This window comes from Gambusia affinis, linkage group LG04, assembly GCF_019740435.1.
Source record: "Gambusia affinis linkage group LG04, SWU_Gaff_1.0, whole genome shotgun sequence".
Classification (NCBI taxonomy): domain Eukaryota; kingdom Metazoa; phylum Chordata; class Actinopteri; order Cyprinodontiformes; family Poeciliidae; genus Gambusia; species Gambusia affinis.
In genome coordinates this window covers 15,747,369-15,774,258 of record NC_057871.1, presented here as the reverse complement: position 1 = coordinate 15,774,258, position 26,890 = coordinate 15,747,369, and the positions used below count along the sequence as shown (strand labels likewise).

The following is a 26,890-nucleotide window of genomic DNA, read 5'->3' as shown; positions in this document are numbered from 1 at the left end:
TCTCAGTAGATTTCTTAAGAAGACTTGTTTATTTGTAGTTTCTTGGAAAGTTTTGAACTCCTGAAATATCCTAATATGCTAAGAAAAACTCTGAAACACTGTGTTTTAAAGGACAAATGTTTTTAATATTTACTAAATGATCAACTAATTTTAGCGCTGCAACTTAAGCAACAAGAACAACAACAAAAAAAGAAAAGAATAGATGCATATGTATTACCAATTTCTTTTGTCTTGCTGCATAGAACGGCTGATTGTTGTTGCAGAGCACTATTCAAGGAATGTGGGTGATTTCAGGCAAGAGGAAACAGCGAGGTAAGATATGATCTAAATTCTCATTTGGGATTTTGACTGGACCATTATAAAACATGAGTGTGCTTTATACCAAATCATTATGCTGTAACTCTGGATGTATGTTTAGTGTTTCTTCTATGGTTGAAGTTGATTGAACATCTACACCAGTCAGAAGTCTGATGCAGGCAGTCAACAATTTTTCTCTATAAGGGCCACTGTTAGTGCTGTACTGTCTCTGTAGAGTTACTGTGGACCTCGTGGCTGCATTTCTGGTTAATGCTGTCTTTGCACTGACTCGCAGTGCATTTATTGAGATTAAATTACATATCGGTAGAATGTATGTATTAATCATGTGACTTCTATAGGTAGTTGGTTGCACAGATTTGTTTTGGGGCATGAACATTTCATGTTCTTTTCCTTCTACTTCACATTTGTGCTGATTTGTGTTGGTCTGTCACATGAAAATCCCAATTAAGATTTGTGATAGTAACATGACAAAATGGGAAAAGGTTTAATGAGTATATATGCCTCTTAATTTTGTAAGGCAGATACAATGTAGATACTGTAGCATGCATTAACTTTGCCTGCTGTTTATATTGTAGTATTGCTAAAAATAAGTCTGCAAAACCTTGACTCACAAATGTTCCAACTCTCACTTTTTATTAAATTTGTGTTAGTCCAGAAAAGGTACTCCAAGTTGCCTACGAGGTTCTTGAAGGTCTGGACTTCATGAACAAACATGGCTTGGTGCACAGAGCCCTCAGCCCAAACAATATACTTTTGGATTGCAAGGTACTGTTTGTAACAGTGTTTTTACTCCTGTTAAAAGACAAGTAAATCTATGCATTAATATGACTTTTTGGCATCCTGCTGCCAAATAGTCGCGAATTACTGAATTATTGCATTTGTTACATATATATGTGTATATATGTGTATATATGTGTATATATATATATATATATATATATATATATATATATATATATATATATATATATATATATATATATATATATATATATATATATATATATATATATATATATAAAAATAACATATTAAGATTTAAAAAGATTTAAAATGTAATTGGTCATTATTTTCAAATGACCAAATCAAACAGATTTTCAAAACTACAACATCTGTTGGGTTTTTATATCAATTAAACAGCAATTCTGCTTCTTTAGAAGTCAGACTGTAAATTTTAAATAAATAGTAATGGAAATATCTACAAACTCTCATTGTGATGAATTTTGTTTTTTTTTAAAGGGCAATGTCAAACTGGCAAAATTTGGCCTTTACCACATGACTGATCATGGGGGCGATGTTGATTTTCCCATTGGGTAAGTCGTTTCCTCTTTAATTTTCCCAGGTAGCTATGAGGCAGAAGTCAGAGCTACAATTCTATCTCTCTGGTTTCATTCCAACCAAACTTCAAGAAGTGTAACGTACAGGATGATAAGTGTGAGCTTATGTGCTGTGTCATACCAACTCCAGCAACCCATCATACCTTGCTCCAGAGGTGATTGCCCTGGGCTGCTTCCACCCCAGTGATCCGTCACATAGTGAAACTCCATTGCCCTCAGGACCTAAGTCGGATGTTTGGTCACTTGGAATCTTACTCTTTGAACTATGTGCAGTAAGAATCCCTCCTAAACCCCCTGAAATATTTTGTTATTTTTTTTCAACTGGACTTTTCCTAAATTCCAGCTGTTTGAATAATGATTAGTTTCTAATCTGATGATGTTAATCAATAATAGGGAAGAAGAGTCTTGCAGAACATTGAAATAAGTGACAAACTGAAGTTCATTTTAACCTTGGGTGAGTAAAAGGGATTTAATTAACCTGAGTGTAAAGCACTGGCCTTTTAAACTCAACTGGGCTTAAAATGAGACGTCTGTTTTTGCCAGGTTGCATGGATGATATTGTCACTGTCCTTGCTGAGGAACATGGATGTTTAGAAATCATTAAGGTACGCCTGAGAAACACTCAGTCTCTGCACCTACACAATTAGACAACTATTTAATACTACTGCTTACTGTTAACAGTAGTTTGTTACGTTTGAGATAAATAGAAAGCATGTTTGCGTACCCCTATAGACATAAGAATTATGTGAAGGCTGGACTTTAATCTGTATGTTTCTTATTTTACAAGTTGATAAAAAGTTTTATTTCTAGTTTTATTCATGAAAGTTTCAGTTTTTAATACTTGTATGTGTGTTAAAGGCCATGTCTGCAATATGTATCCTTGTTTCATACCAGATTTTAGGAGCTATTTTTCAATACATGTAATAAAATAAATAACAAAAATATATAACACATAAGTTTTTAGATGTAATCATCCTTATTCTGTAGAATTAAGGAAACCTTCTGAACTGATCAATCCTATTTAAAAGGCATTTCTACATATTGACTGAGTTGATGTCTTGAAAATGGAATCTTTTGAGATAACTTGAATGGGGAAAGTAGCTGATCATCATATTTATGACGTGTTCACAGGAGCTGCCTGAGAATGTTGTTGAATTATTAAGGAAGTGTTTGACCTTTCATCCATCCAAAAGGTAAATGTAGTGTTTGCTACAGATTTCCCCATTTATTCACACCGCTGGTGAAAATGTGTTCTATAAAAAAAAAAGATTTTACAATATATGACTGTATACTGTAAAATATACAGCCATATGCTGTATATCAAGGGAAGATTGACCGATTTTGATTTCTGGCTGATTCTATTGGTACATCCCCATTTTTGCCCCTGTACTCCATGTTTGTATGAATGGATGAATGTAGTGTAAAGAGCTTTACAATCCTTAGACTTGATAAAATGTGATACAAATGCAGGCCATTTACCATTTAACCATTTTCTGCTTTTTGTAACTTGAAGGCCAACCCCTGCTGAGCTGCTTAGAGACCCTGTTTTTGATGGCATTTCCTGCCACTATTCACCTTTCCAGAACCCTGTCAGTTTATTTTCATCTTCTTTGCGCTGTGCACACCTAGAGCTCCCAGATGACATCAGTGATCTTTGCAAAGGTCTCCTTCAAATATTACCTGATCTTTAGTTTGATTAAATATCTCTTTTTCTAGACTTGAAACAGTAGCACAAAACATTAAAGCTATGTTTTGACCTCCTGTTTCTACCCACAAGTACTTGAGCTTTTGTCTGTGTGTAATCCTAGATGATGATGAGGATTACTTGTCAGAGCGCGGCATAGATGAGGTGTACCATCTATGGTGCCTCGCGGGTGGAGACCTGGAGAAGGAGCTTACCAACAAGGAAATCATCCAGTCTAAGCCGCCAGTGTGCACATTGCCCAAGTACATCGCATGCACTCAGACATGCACCGAATCACATGGAGGATGTCTGAATATATGCACATTTTTAATCATGTTATGACCTATTTAGAATGCTATATCTGCATGCTCTTATATTTTCTTTTAGGTTTGTCTTGGAGGATGGGGAGTCATTTGGCCAAGGGAGAGATCGAAGCTTCCTGCTTGATGACACCACAGTGACGCTGCCTCTGTGCCAACTCAGAAATGTAAGGCAGTTTGTGTACTTCACTGCATTAAGATGCGAGTTTTGATAATTATATCACTGGAAAAAATGTTGACAGTGAAAGACGCAAAGAAAACGAACAAAAAAAAAGTACCTACCCTAATAATGAGCAACTCAGTTACAGTTACATTAGATTGTAATATAGAATTATTTTGCAGATTTTCAATTTTATTAAAGGTATGTTTTCTTTGTAGTGTCCGTATTATCTATATGTACAGATTATTAAACTGTGCCAAACTGAAGATCAGTGGGCCCTTTATTTTAAGCATAAATGAGAGGCAAGCACATGTGTGTCGAATTGGATGTTTTTCTTCGTTGACTCTTATTGCAGACTGTAGAGTTGAAATCAGGACATAAAAAAGAATATCTCTCTCTTTTTTTTTTTTTTTTTTTGGTCTAGAGACTGAAGGATGTTGCTGGAGAAGCCTATTACCCTCTGCTGGAAGACGAGTAAGCCTCCTCCATTATAAGACCTTTCCCATCTTCCATGTCACTATTTTTCAACATTATCTTGTCATACCTTTTGGCACCAGTAATGTCATGTCCCTATCCACCTTCCTCCTCCAGACAGTCGAGCTTGCCGCAGTCTAACAGCAGCAATGAGCTGTCGGCCACTGTCACGCTGCCACTCATCATCCGCGAGAGGGACACAGAGTACCAGCTCATCCGCATCATCCTATTTGACAGGTTGCTCAAGGTTAGGGCAGCATACGTACTTGTGTACATCATCGGCCTTACACATTCAGAATCCACACTTGGGGTAGAATACACAAGCATAATGTTCTCATCTTCAATCAGCAGTATATTTCATTGGCATTTTATGTGAAGGAGAAACACAGAATATAGTATAATTGTGAAGGGGAAGAATACCACACGATTTGTAAAATATTTTTTGTTCAAAAATTTATAGCAGTAAATGCACCCCCGCCTTGAAACATGGAGGTTGCAGCAACATTCTGTGAGGATGCATTTCGTCATCATAGATGCGAAAACTGGTCAGAGTTGGTTGGAAGTTTGATGGAGCTAAACACTGAGGAAGTCTGGAAGAGGCTACACATTAACCTGTTAGAGGTTCACCTTCCAACAACCCTAAATATGCGGCCAGAGTTACATCAAAGCATATTCCTGTGTCAAATTCGAGACCTTAATTCCACCGAGAATTGATGTCAATACTTCAAAGTTGATGTTTGTAGCTGCTTTTCGTTCCGACTGACAGAACTCAAACCAGTTTGCAGGGAGAATGAGCAACAACTCCATCATTAAGATCTCCAAAGCTAGCAGAGACAAGACGTGCAGTTTTGATTATAGTGAAAGCCACGTCTAAAAAATATTGATTCAGAGAGGCTGAATACAAATGCATACCACACTTGCAGATTTTAATTTGTAAAAGATTTTTAAAAGGATGCATTTTTTTTCTTTCTCTTTTCCCCGATTTCACAATTATTGCACTGGTGCTCTTGATGCAAGTGGTGTCAAGGCTAGTTATTAGACTTAGGGGACAATTACATTTTTGCAGAGGACCAGTTTGTTTTGGATAGTTTATTCTTTTAATCAATTAAATTGTCATTGAAAATTGCTTTGTGTATTTACTCAGTGATACTTTATACGTTTCTCTTCAGGGCTATCCATACAAAAAGAACCTTATGTGGAAAGAGGCCAGAGTGGATATTCCTCCTCTGGTTAGAGGACTGGCTTGGGCTGCTTTGCTAGGCATTGAGGTACAAAACCTAAAGCAACAATTATTCTAAATTTAAATGAGAAAAGGTGCATTGGTTCATCTGTTCTTTGTATTTTTTATTTTTTTTTGCATAGGGTGACATTCAAGCTAAGTATGACAGCATTGACAAGGATACTCCCATACCAACCGACAGACAGGTAGGCTGAAGAATAAAAGCTAACAACTGAGTCAGTTCAATTTTTTCAAAGGTTTGTTATTTTATGCTGTAGTTGTTTATTTTTATGTTTCCCTTTTTGTGTGTGCAGATCGAGGTGGATATTCCACGCTGCCACCAGTATGATGAACTGCTGTCATCTCCTCAGGGTCACATCAAGTTCAGGCGTGTGTTAAAAGCCTGGGTGGTCTCCCATCCCGACCTGGTCTACTGGCAGGGTCAGTTACTCCCCATTCATCTTTTTTTTTTTTTATCTGTAGCCTCTTTTTTCTTTTTCTCTTTTTTTTTTTCTTTTATTATCCTGGTAACACCCCTAAGTGAACACTAGATGGCGATTATGCCTTGTTTTAGAAACAGAATTATTTTGACCACAGGTGCTTTAGTTTGACCTTTAATTTATTTGATGCATTTCCATTGCAGGTTTGGATTCACTTTGTGCTCCATTCTTATATTTGAACTTCAATAATGAAGGTGAGGATCTCAGTTTGAACTTTCCAGCTTGGGTGCACTGATCATCAGTTTCATTTTAATTGGGTCTTTTAATCTTTTATTTAAGACCTCTTTTCTTCAAGGCTGGCTGAACATATAACTTACACTTTTAATAATTTCAAGGATAATTGAGGGAATTCAATAACCTACACAGACCTCAAAAATATACAAACAGACTCAAATTTACAGATACACCATGAACAATGTTTGGTTAAAATTCCTTCTCCAAGTTTCAGAGAAATCGGATGCCTTGATCTGGTTGTAACTCTGACTCACAATAAATTTGACTAATCTTCATTAGCAAAAGTGTAATTCAGTTATGTTACTTCACTTTTACTCCTCCAAACAGACTTCTTGTCATTGTGATAACAAAGACTAAATCTCAATCTCAATAAAACCATTTTTTTCAAGGATTATTTAGCCTATCATATCATTTGGCCCCAAAGGTGTCCGTGTTGAAGCAGAAGCTTTTATATTTGTTGGCACCTTCATGTTGATGTTAAACCGGCTTCACTGTGAATAACAACACTGATGTTTCAGCAGTTTCTAGTCTATGGCGGGTTGAACATTCCTTTTACTTTCATTCTGAAATTAAATGGTTAAGTCAGATGGTTGAAACTTGGAGATAGTTTGGTGCAACTGGTTTAATCACTGTAAATCCCAGTTTGTTTGGTTGAACCTAAAAATAAAACATAGATAAACAATTAAAACGAAAAGCCCAAAATTCATCTTCATGTTTATTTCTACAATAAATTTGTATACATGTTGTTCTCTCTATAGCATTAGCATATGCCTGCATGTCTGCCTTCATCCCAAAGTACCTGTACAATTTTTTCCTGAAGGACAACTCCCATGTCATCCAAGGTAAGATATTCAAGAAGAAACCTTTGTCTTGTGTCTGAGTAAAATTTCTTGGTAAAAAGTAAAGTCAATCATGTTGCTTCCACATGTTGCAGTGTACATTTTTGACATGATTTCAGTATAGTCTTCCTTTCTCAGTGCTTTTAAACTTGTTTCATCATCTGCCACTGCAGGTTGAGTTTTAATGATTAAACGCAGTCAGAGGCTTTAAGTTTAGAAACAAATTAGCATAGGCTGACAGGGTGTCGGCCTGTCACCCTAATGTTGATTAAATCTGGGCTCAGTGTTGCTGCTACACTGTGAAAACTAATTTCAGTCTGTCTTAATGGAGTCTGCAGCTGAGCCACATCATTTAGAAATATGGAAACAAATGAAACTGCAAATGCCTGCAGAGAAATATGATAATCAATCCCTGTGTGGCTGATAAAGAGCTGCCTTGCACACCTCTGAATCTCTGTCAGGAATGAGACTGTTATTGTATCCTTCTTTGAATAGGTGCCATGCAGAGGTTCCTAATGTTTGTTTTTTGGGGAAAACTACTTTAATTCAACGTTTGAGGATCAGATGTCCAAATGGAATGTTTAGACTCCCCACCAAAAAATGAAAATAACTTTCACATTATTTTTTAAGTGCTAATTTTGCCATTTCTAACTAAAATAGTACATTGGTCATTTTTGACCCTTTACCATTTTTTATTTGATGTTTTTGTACCCAATATTTCTGGGGATGCAACTTACCTGCTGGCCAAATGACGTTATTTTCCAACTATGCATCAATTTGTACACAATACTCTGACGTTGAGTTAACACATTTATACCCAAATAGTTAAAGTATTTATTTTATCTATCATAGTCTACTGTTAGGCTCTGGTTTGGTGACTCTAGTGAACAATGTTTATTAGCAGAGGGATAATCAAAATGAACTCACATTTTTGGCATATATAGGTATCAGAACTATAATTAGTCACATATTATCTGGATTTCTCTAGGGTCTAAAAACATCAAGAATACCACCAAATTTGCATAGTTAGTTACGTCTTCAATATTTTAATTACTTGACTAATGAATTGTGTAATATTATTATGCTGTAGCAAATTTTCAAGGCCCATTTAGGTCAACAAACATTACTGAAGGAACAGATTTGTCACAGGAAACCAGCAAATAAATCTGTTCCAAGAACTGGAGATCTTATACCTACAAGAAGATGAATACCAAAAAGTTCCTACTCTATTGTTTACTACAAGCTACATGGATGTGGCAGGGATCTTAGTACATGGCTTATTGAAGCTTTACTGAAGCACAAATTTACCTCCTGAAGTTGTTTTTTGTGAATAGCCCAAACCATACATTAAATCATAATGTAGGTTTAAACCATAGATTTTAATGTATGATTTTTGCAGAAACCCTGTACAATGTTGTAGCAAATTACATATTTAGCAGAAAAATACCGGAGTATTTACACAAAGTTGTAAGCAAAATAAGATGCAATTAAATTAGAAATGTATAACAATAATTTGCGGATGTTATATAATTATATCTGGCTGGTCATATTGACCTTTCATAATTTTCGTACTTTTTGCAGTATTCATTAAATACACTGAATACTGCAAGATTCAGTATTTTTCCTGAGTCTTGCAATAACCTAGCACTATATAATAAAATATTTCATGTAACATATTATGGTTAAATACTATACTAAATACATAAAAACATTTATATAGTTTTTGTGAGAAAATAAATGCAAATAAGTTCAAGCGTTTGTAGGATTTGCACATTTTTATTTGCTGTTCTTTTTGCTTCGCAAAGAAAGCCTGAACCCTTGGCCATTGAGAGAGGATTGCTTTCTCGAAGTGAAAAATTTTACCCAATTGATAACATTTGGGCGTAATGTTTGCAATAGTTCAGCACTATGAAACTGAATGGAAATTGCCTGTAATTTTATACAAGCATCCCCTTCTGCGAAGAGAGAAATGCCAATCCGGCTGTTATTTCAACATTTGGAAGCTTGACCAACTTGGAGTGAATGGCTTTGTTCACTCCCACTGCTGCTATTGCCAGCTAAAGGCAGACTACAAATCAAAAACTGCTCATCTTTCACAACTAATCCTTCTGTTTGCTGATTGGCTTGGTTGAAATTCAGCCAGAGAAATCGAGCTCAGTGAGAGAAATTCCAGATGGTGCACTGAAGGGAGATGAGAATTGAGTGAAATTGCGTAGGAAGGCATTGGACAGGCTAACATTTTTATGATTCTTTTCATAACTTATCAAAAGTATTTTACTAGCACATTAATGCTAGTAATGTAATCCACCACTTTGCACATTAATTTGCAAAGGGGTGAATTGATTCATAGCTATCAAAGCCACATTCTTTGTGTGTTTTCGAGTAAATGTTATACAACAGATTTTGTTTCCTGACCTTTTTGCTCTTTTGCTTTTGTTCCAGAGTACTTGACTGTTTTCTCCCAGATGATTGCCTTTCATGACCCAGAGCTAAGCAACCATCTAAATGAGATTGGCTTCATTCCAGATGTAAGTTGCATAGGATGAAAGTGCCCTGTCAGACTGATGACAACAGGCTCCAGTGCAGGACATACTCAGATAATGTTTGTCTTACATTTTACTTCAGTTCAGAAACTGAAGAAAAATATTCTTATTTTCTTGCTCCTTGCCGAGGGCATAGGAACCTTCTTGGATGGCCGGGTATATCTCTTCATTGCCACTGACACTTTTTGTTCCCCATCCTTCCTCCCTGAATTTGTGGTCACGGTCAAGTTCTCCCCATAGTCCACAGCTAGTAATTTGTACAGCGGCTCATGTCTTCCAGGCACACTTAATGACTGCCTTCTGCCGGACTTAGCTTATTTCTTTCACTATGGGCCGATTCCTGATGCCCTTTGCCTTCCTCCTTACAGCTTTGCTCAGTGACAAGGTTAAAGTCTGTGCCACCTGTCCGTGAATTTAGTTGTGTGCTAATGAATGTGTGTCATCTGTGGAGCAGCCTCTGAAACATCACCAGTTGGATAGTGAAGTATCAGAGCCTGCAGCTTCCTTCTGAGTTTTTGACGCTGCAGCTGTTGAGTAGTACATTTAAAACACAGAATTACTTTTGGTAATTGGATTTACTGCAATTAAGTGCAACATTAAGTAACACTACCTCATTTTAACCATATTTAGACAAATGACTATTTTATTTAAAACATAAAAAAATCCCGCAGCTGTTTAAGTAGTATAGTATCGTTGTTGTGATGAACTGGCGACTTGTCCAGGGTGTACCCCACCTCTCAGCCGGAGATAGGCACCAGCACACCTCGCGACCCCAATATGGTTAAGCATGTGAGATAATGGATCGATGGATATTGTTAATTAGATTTGAAATGTAATCTACAACGTTTAAGCATCATTTTTATTGTTACAAAAATTTAAGCAAAGCTAGAAGTGCAAGCAGTGGTGAAAGTGGTCCAGTCACTCTTTAGAAGCTCTATCCTTACCACTTCCTGTCTGATATACTACAATCCCCACAACAAGCTGTAGTGGCTTCCATTGAATTTTGACCAGGTCAATTCATTGGGTCATTGCAAAAAGTCTCTTCCGCCAGTTAATAAAAATGCAAAAAGATTATCTGAATTGCACAAAAGTAATGCTGACTTAACACCATAGGCATTAATTAGAGTGAGAGCTGGTCTTATTTTAGTTAGAAAAAGACTCTGTTTTTAGCAGTTCTAAATACAATTTTTTTTCTCTTTCTTAATAAATAAGGGAAAGTAGGACCTTCATTCAGCCAGCTGAGCTGCAGTGCTGATCAGCAGGCTGTGAAGCTGACTTATTTATTCTCCATACAGGCAGAGAAAATCTCCTGTGCCACTTTTGCTGGAATCTCATGAAAATATATTTAACCTACAGGATCACGATGGTGGGGAATTTTAGCAGTTTTGAAAATGTAACTTTTTAAAACTTCGATATACCTTGATGTTTATAACCAGCCTATGCCTTGGTCTGAGCAGCAGTTAATCACCCTCACAAAAAAGCTACTGTTTTTCTGATGGATTTTAATCCTTTGAAATCTTGCCAACTTAGGCTGTGTTTCTGTTTCAGTTTTAGGTCTGGATAATGCTAAATAATCTGTGTGGCTACAGCTGTCATGCATGTCAGACCATGTAATTAGGCAAAAGACATTAAATCCACTTAACTTTCACTTAGCAAATACTTCATCAACCCCAACAAAGCCAAAGAAGAAATGCAAAACACTGTTTTCCAGTGGGTACTACGTAGAGACATTTTGAACAGTAGGAACTACAAATTTTGGAGTTTGTCATAAAACCTAACAAAATGGAAGAAGGCAGTTTTATCATGTTTTAATTTTATTCAAAATATGATATCGTAAGGTGAAAATTTTAACTACGAAGTACCCTGATTTTGGCTTTCAAGTTCTAAGTTTTAATTTTTTTTTGGCGACAATAAAGCAAACATCCAATATGTCTGCCTTGCATGAAAAAGTTTAGTTAAAACCAAATAAACAACAAACTACTTGCACTTTTCAGATTCCTAACTTGTTCTCCCTTAGTGAATAGATCCTAAAGCATCTATTTGTTCACTGACACAGAAACCCATTATGGACCTTTTTGTTTTAGTTTTCAGTGCTCTCTTTTTGCCAGCATGGTTAGCAATCAGATTACATATAGTCTGTGGTTTAATTCAGGCTGTTTCAATTTAGTGCTATCTCCTCTCCGGAGTATACAATTTGCACCTCCACTAATTCAGTCTGGCTGAACCAGCGGTTCTCTGACTAGGGATGATACTGGGAGCGCAGTAATGGTCTGGTTCTTCACCATTTCAGACACCAGAGGTCCTTATTATTGAATAGCTACCAGCACCTGCACAATGACAGGTCAATTACCTTTCTGAGACAAGCTATAGTTTTTCTCTAACTGATCCAACAGGCTAAGTGTGTGCTCCGTTGGTTTAAGGTGGAATACTGCCTCTCTGCGTGAGCAGGTGTTTTTTTTTTTTATGCATAGTGACATTCGTTGTTTGCTTTCCCAGTTCTGCTTAAGAACCAAACTAATCTTGTGTTTTCAGCAGATTTGTGATCTGCCTCCAAGTCAAGGGTTTTTATTTAAGTTGTTATTGATTTGAATGTGAAGAACAGTATTACGTGATTTTGTGAAGTCCAGATTATTAAGTTCTAATAATGTCCTCATATAACAAGTCTTTCCCTCTCTTTCTGTTTTTTTTTTTTTTTTCCATCACAGCTTTATGCTATTCCCTGGTTCCTCACTATGTTTACACGTAAGTTACATTTTGTTGTTGTTGTTCCTAGTAGCTAATTTCATTATTCAGGGTTCAGTTTTTCAGGAATTTCTAGAAATGTGCTCTCTAGATGTTTTTCATATAGAAGGAATTAAACATGTTCAGAAATGTGAGATCCACTCATCACTGCCTGTATTTTTTAAAATTGTATTTTATATTCATGTTCAGATGTGTCCTTATTTCATTGGATTGTAATTACATTACTTAATGTTCAAATATGTGTGTCTGACAAATGAGCTGCATTTGATTGTCACATTTCTACTAAACATCAAGATCTTAAATGGAAACTCCCATCCCAGGCTGAGCTGTCAAAATAAGCAGTAAAATATATTTAATTAGATCATCCAGTTTTATGTTTGTAAACTAATACCTATTGTGTGCTTCTGCTGATTCCAGTTATTAGCTTCATGTTTACATCTATTACACTTCTTTCTATTTTGAGAAGGTCATGTATGTTGTTTATTTCATGCTCTTCTCTTTACACACTTTAAAGCATAACCATGATCAAACCAACCAACATTTTTTACAAGTAAAAATCACATAAATAGAACAACTATTTGAATAACTTTCACGTTTACTGGTAGTTTGGATGCATACGTAGAATTTAACAATAGTGATTTCTCTGAACTGACCCATCAGCCTTGGAATGGTCAATGCAATTGCCCGTAGGTTCTCTGTTCTTGGTAGTATAACTCCATTTTCAATTAATCAGACACATGCTCTTACATGTGAGGGTGCAGAGTTTAGTTTGTTTCCCTTTTGTCCCAAATCCTCCCACAGTGCCAGTCAGTGCCTTGTATTCAGGTGTGCTTTTCTGACTGCTAATGTCCTCAGTCCAATATGAAACAAGGTTGGAGGCCCTGCTTCCTTTCACAAACAGACACACTACCTGTCACTCACACCCACCAGTCTATTCAGTTGACTGCTAATGTGTTGGGACCCTCTGAAGCGTTCTCTCAGCACTCAGCCCACTGCACCACTGTGGGATTCTGCCTCCATATAGACAAAAAAAATAAATAAAAAATCTGAATAGTATAAACAGAAGCACCAAGTCAGAATCATGTTTATGCATGTCAAGAGAGGAGATGTGTTACATTTAGGAGCACAGAAAGTCATATGATTGAAATAATAATTGCAGAGGGACATGGTATCAGGATGTGGTTTTATTTGGCCTGAAAAGAGTTGGCTCATAATGAGAGTTCTTGTTCTAAAGCTCCTGAGCCTGCTGATGTTCTTTCAGTGATTTTTTTTTTTTTTTTTTTTGTAACATCGCCCACCTAAACCTTTTCCCAGCTGCCTCCTACACCAAACATTGCTTCCAGGCATTGCTCAGTTTTGCCTTGTAAGCTTGTAGTTGTAATCCACAGAGACAAATTTATTCCATACTTCTTCACTTACAGGGTAATTGTCCACCTCTGTAATTGTTTACATAGTGCAGAAACAACTAAATCTCATTTAAATAAATAAATAACAAAATCCAGACACTGATATGATATTTATAACACATTTCCCCTGTTGTATTTGTTTTTCTACCTGGCATGCAGACGTGTTTCCTCTGCACAAAATCTTCCACCTGTGGGACACGTTGCTGCTGGGAAGCTCCTCGTTCCCCTTTTGTATTGGCGTTGCCATACTGCAGCAGCTCAGGGATCGTCTATTGGCTAATGGCTTTAATGAATGCATCCTGCTCTTCTCTGACCTGCCAGGTAAGGATGTTAGCCAGTACTTTGCTCTGGTAACAAACACTGCTTTACTGTTTCTCTCTTTTCAACTCCATTTCAGATTTTAGTATGGCAAAAATACTGACCGACAGTAACCAACATCCTCATGGGGCTCCTATACAGTCTGCAAAAGTACAGAATTTGGTTGCGGTATTTTCTAATGAGAATAGGGGAAATCCTCCATTCATTCACCAACCCATTCATTTTGTTGGAATTTATAGCCTCATTGCTATATTGCCAAGAATTAGTTTTTCAGTTTTGCATTACTTTTTAAACTTTAAATTAAGAGGGATTGAGCTCTCTGGAAAATTGAGTGGGTTACAGTATCAACATTTCACCTGAATTATATGTATGAACCTGTATATTTCATACTCTTGGCAGATTTGGGTTTAAAGTAATCTCCTAATTTTACTTACAGAAGGTAATAATGTTTTGGAGCAACCCAACCAGAATCTTGACTCAAATCTAATATGATTGAACGCCCCCGTCTTTCAGATTGCCTTAATGTCTTCAGGTAGTTGTCTGATTCTTGCAAACACCTTGCTTGAATGAAATATTATTTTACACATACATTAGGAGTTTGAATAATAGTGGGCTTAATTATTATATACCACTCTGGTTGGAATTATTTACATTCTTAAACTAAATGTTTTATGCAGTTCCAAGAAAATTCTGCCAAATGCTTAGGAAATGCATGTAAACCTCTGAATTTGAATGCATTAGCAAGAATTCTGATGTAATGTAAACATCTGCTAAACCCAAAATTCTTACTGACCCTAAACAAGACAAGTTTGTTCTGACTTCAGACAGTGGGGAAAAAGATGCATCTCTATGCATTCGCTGTGTGTAAACTTCCGGTTTCAACTGGAGATCAAAAGAGTTTCCCACAGGTGTTAGAACACAAAAAGACTTTTGCTAAAAAGGTAATTTTTCAGTAACTTAAATTAATAAAACAAGCTTCCTCTGGGATAATGTTCATTAATAGTAAAGCAGACTGATTATAAATAAAATGTGCTCTTAAGGAAAAATATCAGTGGATAAATCAAGATATGGTTCGGCTTATGTTCTGCTGTGGGGCTCCTTCACTGGCTGTGGTGATGGATGCATTTAATTTAAAGAAAGGTGAAGTCAAAAGATTACTAATGTTATTTACAGCATTTTGCATTACCCAATATGAGTTAAAAAAGCTTAAGGTGAAGGTCTGCTGTTTTCAAGCCATGCAAAAATTCAAAGTACAGGTATTGCAATGCAGAGTGATACTACAGGAGCAGAGGAGGAAACTTTGAACTGCATCGTAAAGAGCCCTGTTGACCTAAGTTAGAGTGAACATTTTTAGAGGTGACTGGAATAGACAATGAGCATACTTCAAATAAAAGGCAGAAACTGAAGCAGTTTTTCATTGCCATTTTTAGTGGCAGTGAAAAATGTTGAGGCTTTCTATAGCCAAAATAGAGTTTTGTGTTTCTTGTTTTGAAGTGAAGCTTCACTTTAAGCATAATAAACTGAACTGAGTAGAATATGTTCAACTTCTAGAAAAGGTTGTTTCCTTTTGAGATTCCTTGTTACACCTTTTGTGCTTCCCTTTGACTTAATTTGCAAACACCACACTATCCCAAAAGTCTCCTTCCCTCAGGAACCAGTGCCAAACCAAAGAGTGGTCTAAGATTTACCCACTAATATGTTGCTTTCAAAAACAGATCAGATATTTTCAGATTCTGTCTCTTGAAACTAATTCAGACTGAATATTTTTGCTTTTCTAAAAACTTGATGTGTTTTGCAACAAGAACTAGTGTTAGCTCCTCAAGCCACACAAAGTTTGACAGTTTTATAGTTGTAGTTACATATGATGATCTATTCATTTTCTAGTTTGTTGCCACTGTAAATATTTTATTTATTTTGAAAAATGTCTTCTTTTTTTCCCCCCTTTTAGTTTTTTACTTGTAGAAATGTCATGAGATGTTCGGGGTACACTTCATGCTGAGTGTACACAATGCAAGTAAATACTTATTTACTTGCATTGCGACATAAACCTAGTTCCTTAAAAAGCTGTGTTGCTTAGTGTAAAAAAAAAACCTGAGCATCTTTGGGATGAAATAAGTGTACTGGAAAACCTTTGCGCCGAAGAGATGCAGAAATGCTGTAAGAGAAGCTTCCCCTAATGCCAAAGTTCAATGTTTTTCTGTCAAACTTCAACAAATGTGTGGGGCCAGAAGGGAGAAGGACTCCAAGTTTTCCTTATACAGGTAAACTATTTTGGCCTGAAGCTGCAGTCAGCTACTCTAGTGTTAGCTTCTCTAGTGTCTGGCTCCTTCTGCCAACTGTGTTTTTTTTTTTTTTTTTGGTAAATTATTGCCAGCTAACTATACCCGGATTGTTATAGCATGGTATTTTGAACTCCTCTTACACTATATTAGGAACTGATTCTGGAGTGGAAAGACTGTTTATCTAAGCCTCCGGTAAGGTTCTGGTCTGGTTTATGTTGGCAATTCTTTTTATATAACCTGTCACAAGTCTCTTTATACAACCTGTGACAAACAAGAGCTGCTAAGCCTGGTGCCACCCACTTAAGCAAAAATGTTTATAATCTCTAAAACAGTGAAGACGTAAGAACATATTTTTAAGTTGTACCTAAATAATCTGTCTGTTTTCTTAGCCACAGATAATGTCCCAGACTTAAACAGAAAACATTTTTTATATATTAAAAGGTTTGGGATATATTTTATTTTAATACAAATAGGTTTAAGCACTGTGCAAATGTCTTCATACTGCCAGTGTCGCCAAAATCAAAAAGCACAATGTTCATAGAAAAAATAGAATAGTGTGTTGGGAAAACTATTGTGCAAAAGGAAGATGATGACTTGGAAAGCAAGTGCACAGCCAGCGTTGATTTAAAAACCAAGGATCCTTTTTGTATTTAGTAAAAAGTGAAACTAGCAATATGGTCTTTTTCTTTCAGTGGCACCTCACAAATTAATGTCCTTCTCAATATTCAGTATGAAAATATTTACCCGCATTGCAATATGAAAACCATTCTTATCATTTCTGACCAGTTCTATTCATGTTTCCAGTGCTAGTTTGTCTTTGGTGATCGACCATTCAAGTCAGAAGGCTTCCTTGCTGTCACCTTAATCTTTAGTTTCCTTCACAAGTTCACTATAACATTCAAGGTGGTGCTGTGGCTGAGTCACTCTAACACATTAATATCTTTCTAAGTCTGCCGAGGGTATAAATCACGCACTTGTTTCAAATATTTTGCTCAGGTCTCTAAATGTGAAGGCAACCTTTGTCAAACGATGGCAATAAAATTTTATTTCATGTTTATACAAAGTCACGCGCATGCACATTTACATATATGCGCCTAGTGAATTAAGCTTCCTATCCTGTGATTTGTGGCCTGCACCTGTTCATTTCTGCCATTATGCGTGGAAAATTGATGTCCTCATTGAGCCGAAGCTTCCATTCATTTTTTACCGAGCCAGCACCACATGCATCACATTCACAACTACGGGAGCCTCGTGTGTGGAGGCAGAACAACACAGCCTGCTGCTGGTTTTGGATTATAAAACAGGTCAACTAGATGTTGTCTAGCTCACTGTGTGGCACAGATTGAAGGGGAAATACCAGAAATTGTTTTGGCCCACATCTTTTGTTGCTTTTTATTCTGAAGGGCTATATCTGGTTGCTCAATAATTCCACCTCAATAATTCTGTAGCACAGTGGCCAAGACTAAAAGAGTTTAAGTTTTAGACACATTCCTTCTCCAACACACCTGAATCAAATGAGTGTCTCACTAGAAGGTCTCTACCAATCTGAATGACTGCTGGGGAGGGAATTCAGCTACTTGATATAAGTACATGCATTCAAGTATGTTGGAGAATGGATGCATCTAAAAGCAGAATGGTAGCTCTCATGGACAGGACTTGGGCACCACTAGTGTAATTTATAAAAAAGGCTCAATATGTCTTTCAGTTTTATACAAGATTCTCAATCTGTGTTAAATCAGTGCAAGTATGAATAAAGTTCCCGTACAGTCCCTCTCTATTCCTGTGTGCAGCTGTCAGATCTAGTTGTTCTGTTCCAGGATACTGGTTCCTAAAGGATTCCTCACATCAGGATTCCTACACTTAATCCTTCTGCTTGGGACAGCTGGAGCAGCAAATGAAGTCAGTGATAGTAATTCCCACTGACAGGTCCATTACACATGGAATCCAATTCAAGAGTTAGATATTCCAATCAGGACAAGACATCCATATTAAAAAATAGCTTTGAATGTTTTATTCTCTCCTGCCATCGTAAAATTAATGTTTGAAATCTCTAAACTACTATAAGATTTAGGAACGTACGTATGTTTCAAGTGCACATTTCTGTGTTTAGATTATACACCTGACTTTTAAACATTAAAGCATCAGTATGAAACTTTTACTAAAAATGTTTTGCATATTTTTAAAACTGTGACTATGTTCTGACAATATGAGATGATCTGTGAAAAGATCAATCTCCTCCAGTTCCTCCCTGTCTGAAGAAATGCACCGTTTCCAACCAAAAACAACCAATCAGAACCAACAGGATGGTCATAGCGCTGAGAATCATCCTTGTGTACTCACTGCTCAGTGTTCTAATGGCAGCACAATAACTTATTCGCTACTAATGTCGGTTTATCCACTGACATTGGTAGCTATGCTAACTAGCCTGAGCATTCACAAAAAGCTCTGCCCTCAGGAATAAGCTGCAGGGTAACAGAGAGCAGGGGGAAGAAGGATGGGCAGAGTCACATGGAGGATGATTGACAGTGCTAAGACCCTCCTCCTGGCTCTGATTGGTTGTTTCAAGTTAGCACTGGGAGAAGGTGGAGAAGCAAATTTTATTTTAATTTTTTTTTCACAAATGAACTGTCTTTTGCCATAATGTCACCACATACTAACAGGTTAAACAAATATGCAACAAAATGCTTTAGATATGTTACATACTGCAACTTTTAATATTTTAAACGGGCTGCCACATTTAATTTGATAGCAAGACGAGCATCTCAAGTTGACAATCAATGGCAATTAATCTCCCCCTTTGATACCCTTTGCACGTAGCTTAGTGTAATCTGCAGAGTTCTCTTGTGTTTATGCACTTCACCAATTCACAGTGGACAAGAGCGATTCTCTAGCCGACATGAACCTTGTGTGTACAGATAATGCACTAGCATTGTTCATGGGACATTAGTGTTTGGTTCAATGAGACACAACAAGCACAGAGCTGATGATCTCCAGCTATTGATTGTCAGCTTTGAGAAATCAGCCAGGCGTTGCAGAAATTGTGTGCAAACAGTATACAACATTCCGGTCAAGGTGATAGTAGGCTGGTATGACGAGAAACATATTGCTTGAATCTAATAATAAACCCATCTGTCTTTGAAGACGTATAACATATAATCATATTTTAAGGCTGTTCATTTGATAAAAATGAATAGTATGTTCAACACATGCTACTCATGTGTCAAATGTAGCTCAACTAGAACAACAGACTGATTGAGTAGAATGGTTCTGTTTATGTATTGTAAAGAAATTGAAGTGCAGAAGAAGCTGTTTATCTTGCGGCATGTTAGCACTCTGCCTGGGAGCTTCCAGCACTAAACTGAACAGCTGCTTTTTTTTTTTTTTATGAGTTCACATTGGATTTGATCACCTCTAATTTAAAATTGAAATATATTGTGTCCATTCAAACCTGAAGTCGATAGTGCTCTTGTTAGACGGAGATTTATATTTAAATTTCTAAAAAAATGTATTTGTGAAATCACAAGAATAGAACATTTTCAAATATTTTTTGACATTAGGCCATAAAAAAAATGGACAAGCATGAAAACTGCTGTATTTAGACTAGTCACTGATGGACTGGTTAGTATTTCAGATTACAATAAAATAATAATAAAGCTGTGATAACTGAAACATTTATTGCATTTGAAAGAAAACAAAACCAGGTTTTCATTTTTCATAAAAGTTGCCTTTATAAAAATTTTAGTATATTTTTTTCCAGTTTTTTTTCTATTCTCCTGCTTAGTTAAGTAATCCAGCTTTTCAGACGTTTATTGCAACAAGCCATATCTCACACTTCTATATGCCACTATATATATGTTATTTACTCCATTATTTTACTCTGACAAATTGGTTGTTAAGCAGATTGGCTGTGTTAGAATGCCCAGCTGAGCCAAGAGATTGTTAAAGCAATCAATCTCCTCCTCCTCATTTCTGCCTCTTTTAGCAGAAGGAGTGATTGCAGGCAGCATTCATGGCCCTAGGGAAGGAAAATGTGTTTCGTTGAACTATTGCTAGCCTGTCGGTGTGGAATATCAGACTCCCAGTGTGTTTTTCACCGAAATGGACCTTGTAACTGAGTGTGTCAGGTCCTATCCCCAGAGAGCTGACAACCTCCTTACCTTGGCACTGTGATGGAGCGAAGGGAGGCCATGATAAATCTGCTATATAACTTCTCTGGAGCCTGGTCCAGGTGCAGGTCACACCAAGAAGAGCTCATTAGCCAGAGCTGCTTACTGGCCTCGAAGAAGCATACAGAATGAAAGAGGCTGTCTGTGTGAAGGACTGTGAGGGTACAGCACTCCTAATTTACCCAAATCCTCGACTAATCTAACAAGAAACAAATCCGTAATCCTCTCTGTTCTCACAACAAGAAGCAGGCTACATTGAAATTCAACAAAAAAAGTTGCTTTTTGATGAAAGAGTATTCATAACATATTATACTAAACTCAAGGGAGGAACGCCTGCTTAAATAAGGCAGTTATTACCTTAAAGGCTCCTTGCAGTGCTAAATGAATGCTTGGGTTGCTAATGAAGGCAAATTGCCAAGGTCAAACTATATGCTGCTGCAATTTAATGCAACCTCCCACACTCAATGTTCCTATGCAGTCTGGAAAAGTATGGGAATTTCCTTCTTTCAGTCTGTTGAAAAATAAGACATTTAAGTGCAACAAGCTCCACAGTGCTGTACATGTATGTTTATTTTTCCTTTTCACATTGTTTGTACAGAAATTGACATTGAGCGCTGTGTTCGCGAATCCATCAACCTCTTCTGCTGGACTCCAAAGAGCGCTACCTACCGACAGTATGCTCAGCCAATGAAAGCTGGTGGTGAAGGCATCTTTGGGAAAACGACAATATATTTCTCGTCTGACTACCAAGACATACCCAAGACAAACCTGGTTAGTCTCACACACGCTTATCCAGATATTTACTTAAAAAAAAAAAAGGTGGGGGCAATTTATAGTTGCTTTTTGCTTTACAATTTTCTGAGCTAATTAAGTGAGAGAGAGTAGAGGCTGGGTCAATCTTATAATAGAGACTGGTTCACTGTAAATGTGGTGTAAAACGATAAAATCTTACAAAAAATTTAAATTGACCGTTTGCATGCCTTTATTCAAATCAAATACTTCACAATGCATAATAATCTCAATTGTAAAATACTATTGATTGATTTTTGGATCTGGTTTTTAGCTTACCAGGGATAATTGATCTGTTTTGTAGTGTAGTCATGTGAAGTAATTAGTAAGTCAGTCTCATAATGAACATTATAAGGGCATGATTTCATCTTGGAAACTCACCATCAAGTTAAGATAAAGATCTTCATTGCATGGCTGTCAAAATAGAATATTTTTACTTTACAAAAATATTATGAGGTAAAAATATAAAGCAAACCAAAAAAAAAAAAAGAATTCATAGGAGTTGAAGTGTATGCTGTCACGTAAATGTTCTTTCCTTCACACTATTAGGTTGGATGCTCTTTGGTTGTTGGACTATCCGTCTGTTATCACTTTAATCCTTTCCCAAACATGCGAGTCTGGAGCTTATCCCTAAATAATTTCTGCCTCCCAAATCAATGCTGGATTTTGATAGTTGAAGGTTACTGACACCTGTCCAGTGCAGAAAGCTTTCGATCTGACTTATCAAAACTGCAACATTTCCATTAAAAATGCAGAGGTGAAATTTTTTAATGTTTCGAAACCGTAGTTATTTTTATTTTTTCAAAACCACAGCCTGCCTTGAGACTGATAGCTGGACCATGTATTATAAATGCAATTACACTGAATAAACAAGTGATGACCATGATATCAACACTGAGAGTAATGCTAAACTAACGGTATTAAAAGTTAAAATGTGGAAGTGCAAATATGATTACCTTCCTATTTCCATTCTATTGAAACTTATTAGCATCATACTGCAAATTTATTCTTCATTTCTCTTCCAGTGTCATCCATTCAGACCTGGGCATTAGAGATGTAATAGGTGCTGACAGTTTTATAATAAGCTCATTAAAAGTGTATTATCTCCATCTGAGCTACTTGTCTCTCTTACAGGTGGAGACTTTTATATCTAACTGAAAATCTGTTACATTTGAGTCTCTGAACAGATAATTCCCAAAATGTAGATGAAGCTCAGTGTAAATTATTATGTACTTCTCACTCTAACAGAGCTTTAACTGCAGATGTTATTTTAACACGCTTTATTTTCCAGAAGTTATCTTCACAAAGATTATTTCTGTTACAAGCGCCTTGTAAATTAATTATCAAATTACAATTTTTCTGATAATTAAATGAAAGTATATTGTAAACACAAATTGTAGTACTTTTCAATGTAAAGACATGTATATGCATAGTCCCCTCCAAAAATATTGGAACATCAAGGCAAATTCCTTTGTTTTGTTGTGAAGACATTTGGATTTAACATCAAAAGATGAGCAGAAGAGTTCAGATTGCTTACCTTTATTTGCTGATATTTACATGTAGATGTGTTAACTCAGGGCACACCTAAGAACTTGACTGGCCTAGACAGAGTCCTGACCTCAACCCAACAGGAGACATTTGGGATATGCCTGTACAATTTATTCCAAATGTATTACTTTACACTGTATTTAAATCACAAAGAACTACCTAGAGTGCATTAAATGTGAGGGAGGTAGTTTAGTACCATGCACACTGACACTATGTTCTTGAGGTATATTTGATGACACTTGTTGTTTAATGCAGGATAAAAAATATTTTAGAAGATAAAGAGGTGGTATCGTGGTTTAAAATTTTCATATCCAAAACATCAGTTGAAAGTAACTTTATTAATACAACCTTGGTCAGATGGAAATAACAAATGTAATTATTTTATTCCAGCAAGTAGCTAGACTGCTTGTCATCGGGAGTTCTTGTTTGCTATGCAACCAAAGCACAAAGACACTGTTCTATTATGAATTTATTTATTCGTCACAAGTTGTAACATTCACCAATATTAACACATATTTTCCTAATATTGTGCAGCCCTAATGTGGGGTAAATTAAAGGAGAGGCTGAGAGCCAGGCCTTCCTGTCCAGCCTCAATATCAGACATCACCAATGTGCTACTGGAAGAAAGGTTAAAAATTCTCATAAACATTCCCAAACCTTGGAGAAAACCTTCCCAGAAGAGTAAAAGCTGTGATAGCTGCAAAGGGTGGTTAGAGATCATATTGAACGGTTTGGATTAAAAGTGGAATAACACTTAAGTTCACATTTGTGTGAAGGTAGACAAGCAAATACTTTTTGGCAAGACAGATTGCATTCATACACACAAAAGAATAAACGGATCATTTGCTGGGCTCCCAGATGATTGCTGTGCTCTCTCCTTCAGACGAGGCTTATTTTTATGATCTTCAGTATTGATCCGTTGTTGCATTTGTGTGCGTCTCACCTCTCTTCTTAAAACATCCAGTCAACAGTGTATTGTGTTAAGCTAACAGTCTCAGAGGCCTGAGTAAAAACACATTACTTATAAAAACAGAGAGCACAAGATTTGATACGTTCTTCAGGCCCTGGAAATAGGAGAGAGGTGATGATATCCTTAAGGCAAGAAATGACTACATCCTCAGAAAGCTTAAAAGGAAATTGAACACACATATAAATAGACATGTGGTAAAAAAAACAATTTCAAAAGCTCAAAATGCTTCCATAATGTTCAGGGTATTAAATTAAATTCAAATTCAAATGTATGGCATTTATCTCAAGATCTATACTTCTATAAATACTGCGTCACAGTACTAACAAATAATGAAGAAAAACACATACCATTAATTTTTTTAAATTTTTTATTTTCAATTAAGCATTTCTACTTTAGGTAAAATAATCTGTTAAATATTGCAGTTGTGTAAATATAATTGCGAATAATCATAAATAGTTATTTTAATTTTGACAACCTGTACACTAACCTAAAGAGAAATAAACATCCTCCAATCTTAGTTGTAAGTTTCATGTTCCTATTGCACAGATTATTATATAATAATCAAGACATTTGTTGTGAATCAGTGTTTTATGAGTAAACTTAATAGGACTGAACTGAACCTTTCGTAAAAGCTCGAGGTACCGTCATACTATGAAATATGTGGTCGAATAGATGAATCACATGCAATGAATGATTGTGTCACACTTTTCTCTAGAATATCAGGAAGTGCTGCTCTCAGGTTTTCCTCTGAGAAAATATTCATCTCAAACTGTCTAGACTACTTAGACATTGAACAAGCTCTCCTTCTCAGATGGAGCCAAACTAATTTTTTTCGCTTTTGTCCTAATGTACTCTAACTGAACTGGACACGAATATAAAAAATCAACACACAAAACCCCCCTATATAGATGGATTTAACAATTTGACATCCTCTCCCCATAACCATCCTCCTCCAGTGCAATTTGGTCTAAAATTGCAGGGTTTTTCTCTGACTTCAAGAATGTTTTAGGAATTGAAGAATACCTGTATTGTCACAGGTTTATTCAAAACCTTGTTTCATGTGAATCTTTAAAACATTTTTTCATATAGCTTAAATTATGTGTTTAGAATTAGCTTTATTTGCCAAGCTGTTCAGACAAACAAGGAATTTGACTCCGGTTCTGATCCGCCTCGTGTCTTTCTGCTGACCCATCATTGTTCTCGATCAGGCCAACAACTGGGATGTCAAAAAGCAAAATTCAGGAGTTGTACAGACTGATCTGCTGGGGTTTAGTCATTTGTGTTCTTTATAAAATTGGAAAGATGTTTTATTTAAAAAAACAGTTGAATGTTACACTAAGGACTTCTGTGTGGCCAGCTACGTTAAGCCAAAGAAAAATGGAAATTTTCTTTTCCCTTCAAGCCTCCCCCTGTTTTATAGTTACCTTCTGTCTGGATGTTCATAGTTAAGAATATTTGTTGTCAGCATTTCCTTGGATTATGACCACAGTTTTAATGGATCATATTTCCCCATATTGTGTGACTAGAGTACGGGGAACTGATATGTGCTTCTGTTTTTTAAATTACACTCCTACTCTGTTAAATATTTTAGCATCTTAGAATTTTGTCACAGGAACAATAATCCAGTCCAGGCTACTTTAAATTAGCCTTTAATTAGTCATTAAAGGGGAAGTATTGTGTATTTTCCAGACACACATAGTGCCACTTTATAGCATATTCAAATAACTTTTACCTTCAGTTGGTATACAACTGCTGCATTCATCAAACATAACTTAAAAGAAAATTGAATTTGCAATATGACTCCTTGAAATTTGGCCTCATTCTCTTCAAGAAGCTGGTGCTCTTTCCAACTCTCTGCCCTCACGTCATCACAATAACGCTTCGCATTATGCCATTTACAGTCGTCAATAGGAGTTTTGGACTGAGAAGTAGTTTGCATAATAAGCTCAGCAGACACCAGGTGTTTAATAATTGGAGCTGTGTGGGGAAGCCACAGAGGATGAATACTTTGAGGCAGAAGCTCAACCGCGGGTTCAAGGAGGAGCTTTGTGGAAATCGGTGGTGCTTGGTGAGAGCAAGCGTTTACTTGCTTAAAGGAAGTATCATCCCTTTAAGCTCGTCCTGAAGCAGTACCCAAACACAACAACCTATTCATTTGTAAACAGTGTTTTCTTTCATTGAACATTGCTTAATATTGGAGGTGCACACACAGACTCAAACTCTTAGAGGATTTGTGTCTGGTTTAGACTTATCACTTTCTCGTCAGTGAAATGCCAAAGTTCCTGTAAGCCATCCTTGACTCTCACCCTGCTTACTTTGACATTTAAATAACCATGCAGGGTTTCATGAGCCCAGAACCCTGACAAGATGTGCATTTTCCCTGTTTCTGTTCATTAATGGAGGAGGTTGGACCACAGATATCTCTCTGTATGTGTGTGTATTTAAAGAAAGAGGTTTCTCAAAACTCAACGTTCTTCACTACATTTTTGACAGCTATCATATTAGTCATCCATAAGCTTTTTTTTTTTTTTTTTTCCCCCAATACAGTCCTGGTCAGAAGATCCACTCATTAATCACAGGTTGATTTAGCATTTATTTGAACTGTTCTTTTTACAGCGGGGCGTAATTATACGGCACACAACTTTAACAAATTTTAAGGTTTTATTTAAGTTTTAAAACCTTCTGTATTTATACAGTGTGACAGTTCTATAAATGCCATCACATTATGTGGGGATACACATACAAGAAAACTGCTGTTCTGGGATATTCATTTATTGCATTTAATTCCATCCACCTTATGTAAGTAAGCATAGCCATCCAATATTGAACTTGTTTTTACGTTATCAGTTTACCTTCTACAAAACTTAAAGGAAAACATATCTAGTGCAAATTTGCCTGACGTAGCTTTACTGGCTCAGCCTTCCCTGCTAATAAAGGTAAGGTCAGACAGTTAGTTGTTTTAATCACTTCAGTAACCATTTGAAAAGCCCTTAACGTGTCTAAAATTAGACCCAAGACGTCATGACTGTGTTCATTCCTGT

The 26,890-nt window shown here is 36.5% G+C and overlaps 1 protein-coding gene across 2 annotated transcripts in view; it reads left to right on the top strand.

Moving 5' to 3' along the window:
- Positions 1-26,890, top strand: part of tbck (TBC1 domain containing kinase) — a 31,396-nt gene that overhangs the window by 735 nt on the left and 3,771 nt on the right. The window contains exons 3-23 of one of the 2 annotated variants that reach the window (XM_044113189.1): positions 243-312; positions 969-1,083; positions 1,558-1,631; positions 1,786-1,927; positions 2,049-2,109; positions 2,199-2,260; positions 2,787-2,848; positions 3,169-3,317; positions 3,464-3,602; positions 3,727-3,826; positions 4,244-4,293; positions 4,411-4,540; positions 5,463-5,561; positions 5,656-5,718; positions 5,827-5,953; positions 6,156-6,206; positions 7,005-7,088; positions 9,528-9,613; positions 12,334-12,370; positions 13,936-14,097; positions 21,141-21,313. In XM_044113189.1, coding sequence (XP_043969124.1) covers positions 243-312; positions 969-1,083; positions 1,558-1,631; positions 1,786-1,927; positions 2,049-2,109; positions 2,199-2,260; positions 2,787-2,848; positions 3,169-3,317; positions 3,464-3,602; positions 3,727-3,826; positions 4,244-4,293; positions 4,411-4,540; positions 5,463-5,561; positions 5,656-5,718; positions 5,827-5,953; positions 6,156-6,206; positions 7,005-7,088; positions 9,528-9,613; positions 12,334-12,370; positions 13,936-14,097; positions 21,141-21,313 — 2,036 coding nt within the window. The remainder of the gene's footprint in view (positions 1-242; positions 313-968; positions 1,084-1,557; positions 1,632-1,785; positions 1,928-2,048; positions 2,110-2,198; positions 2,261-2,786; positions 2,849-3,168; positions 3,318-3,463; positions 3,603-3,726; positions 3,827-4,243; positions 4,294-4,410; positions 4,541-5,462; positions 5,562-5,655; positions 5,719-5,826; positions 5,954-6,155; positions 6,207-7,004; positions 7,089-9,527; positions 9,614-12,333; positions 12,371-13,935; positions 14,098-21,140; positions 21,314-26,890) is intronic. The other variant, XM_044113190.1, reaches the window with a different exon arrangement.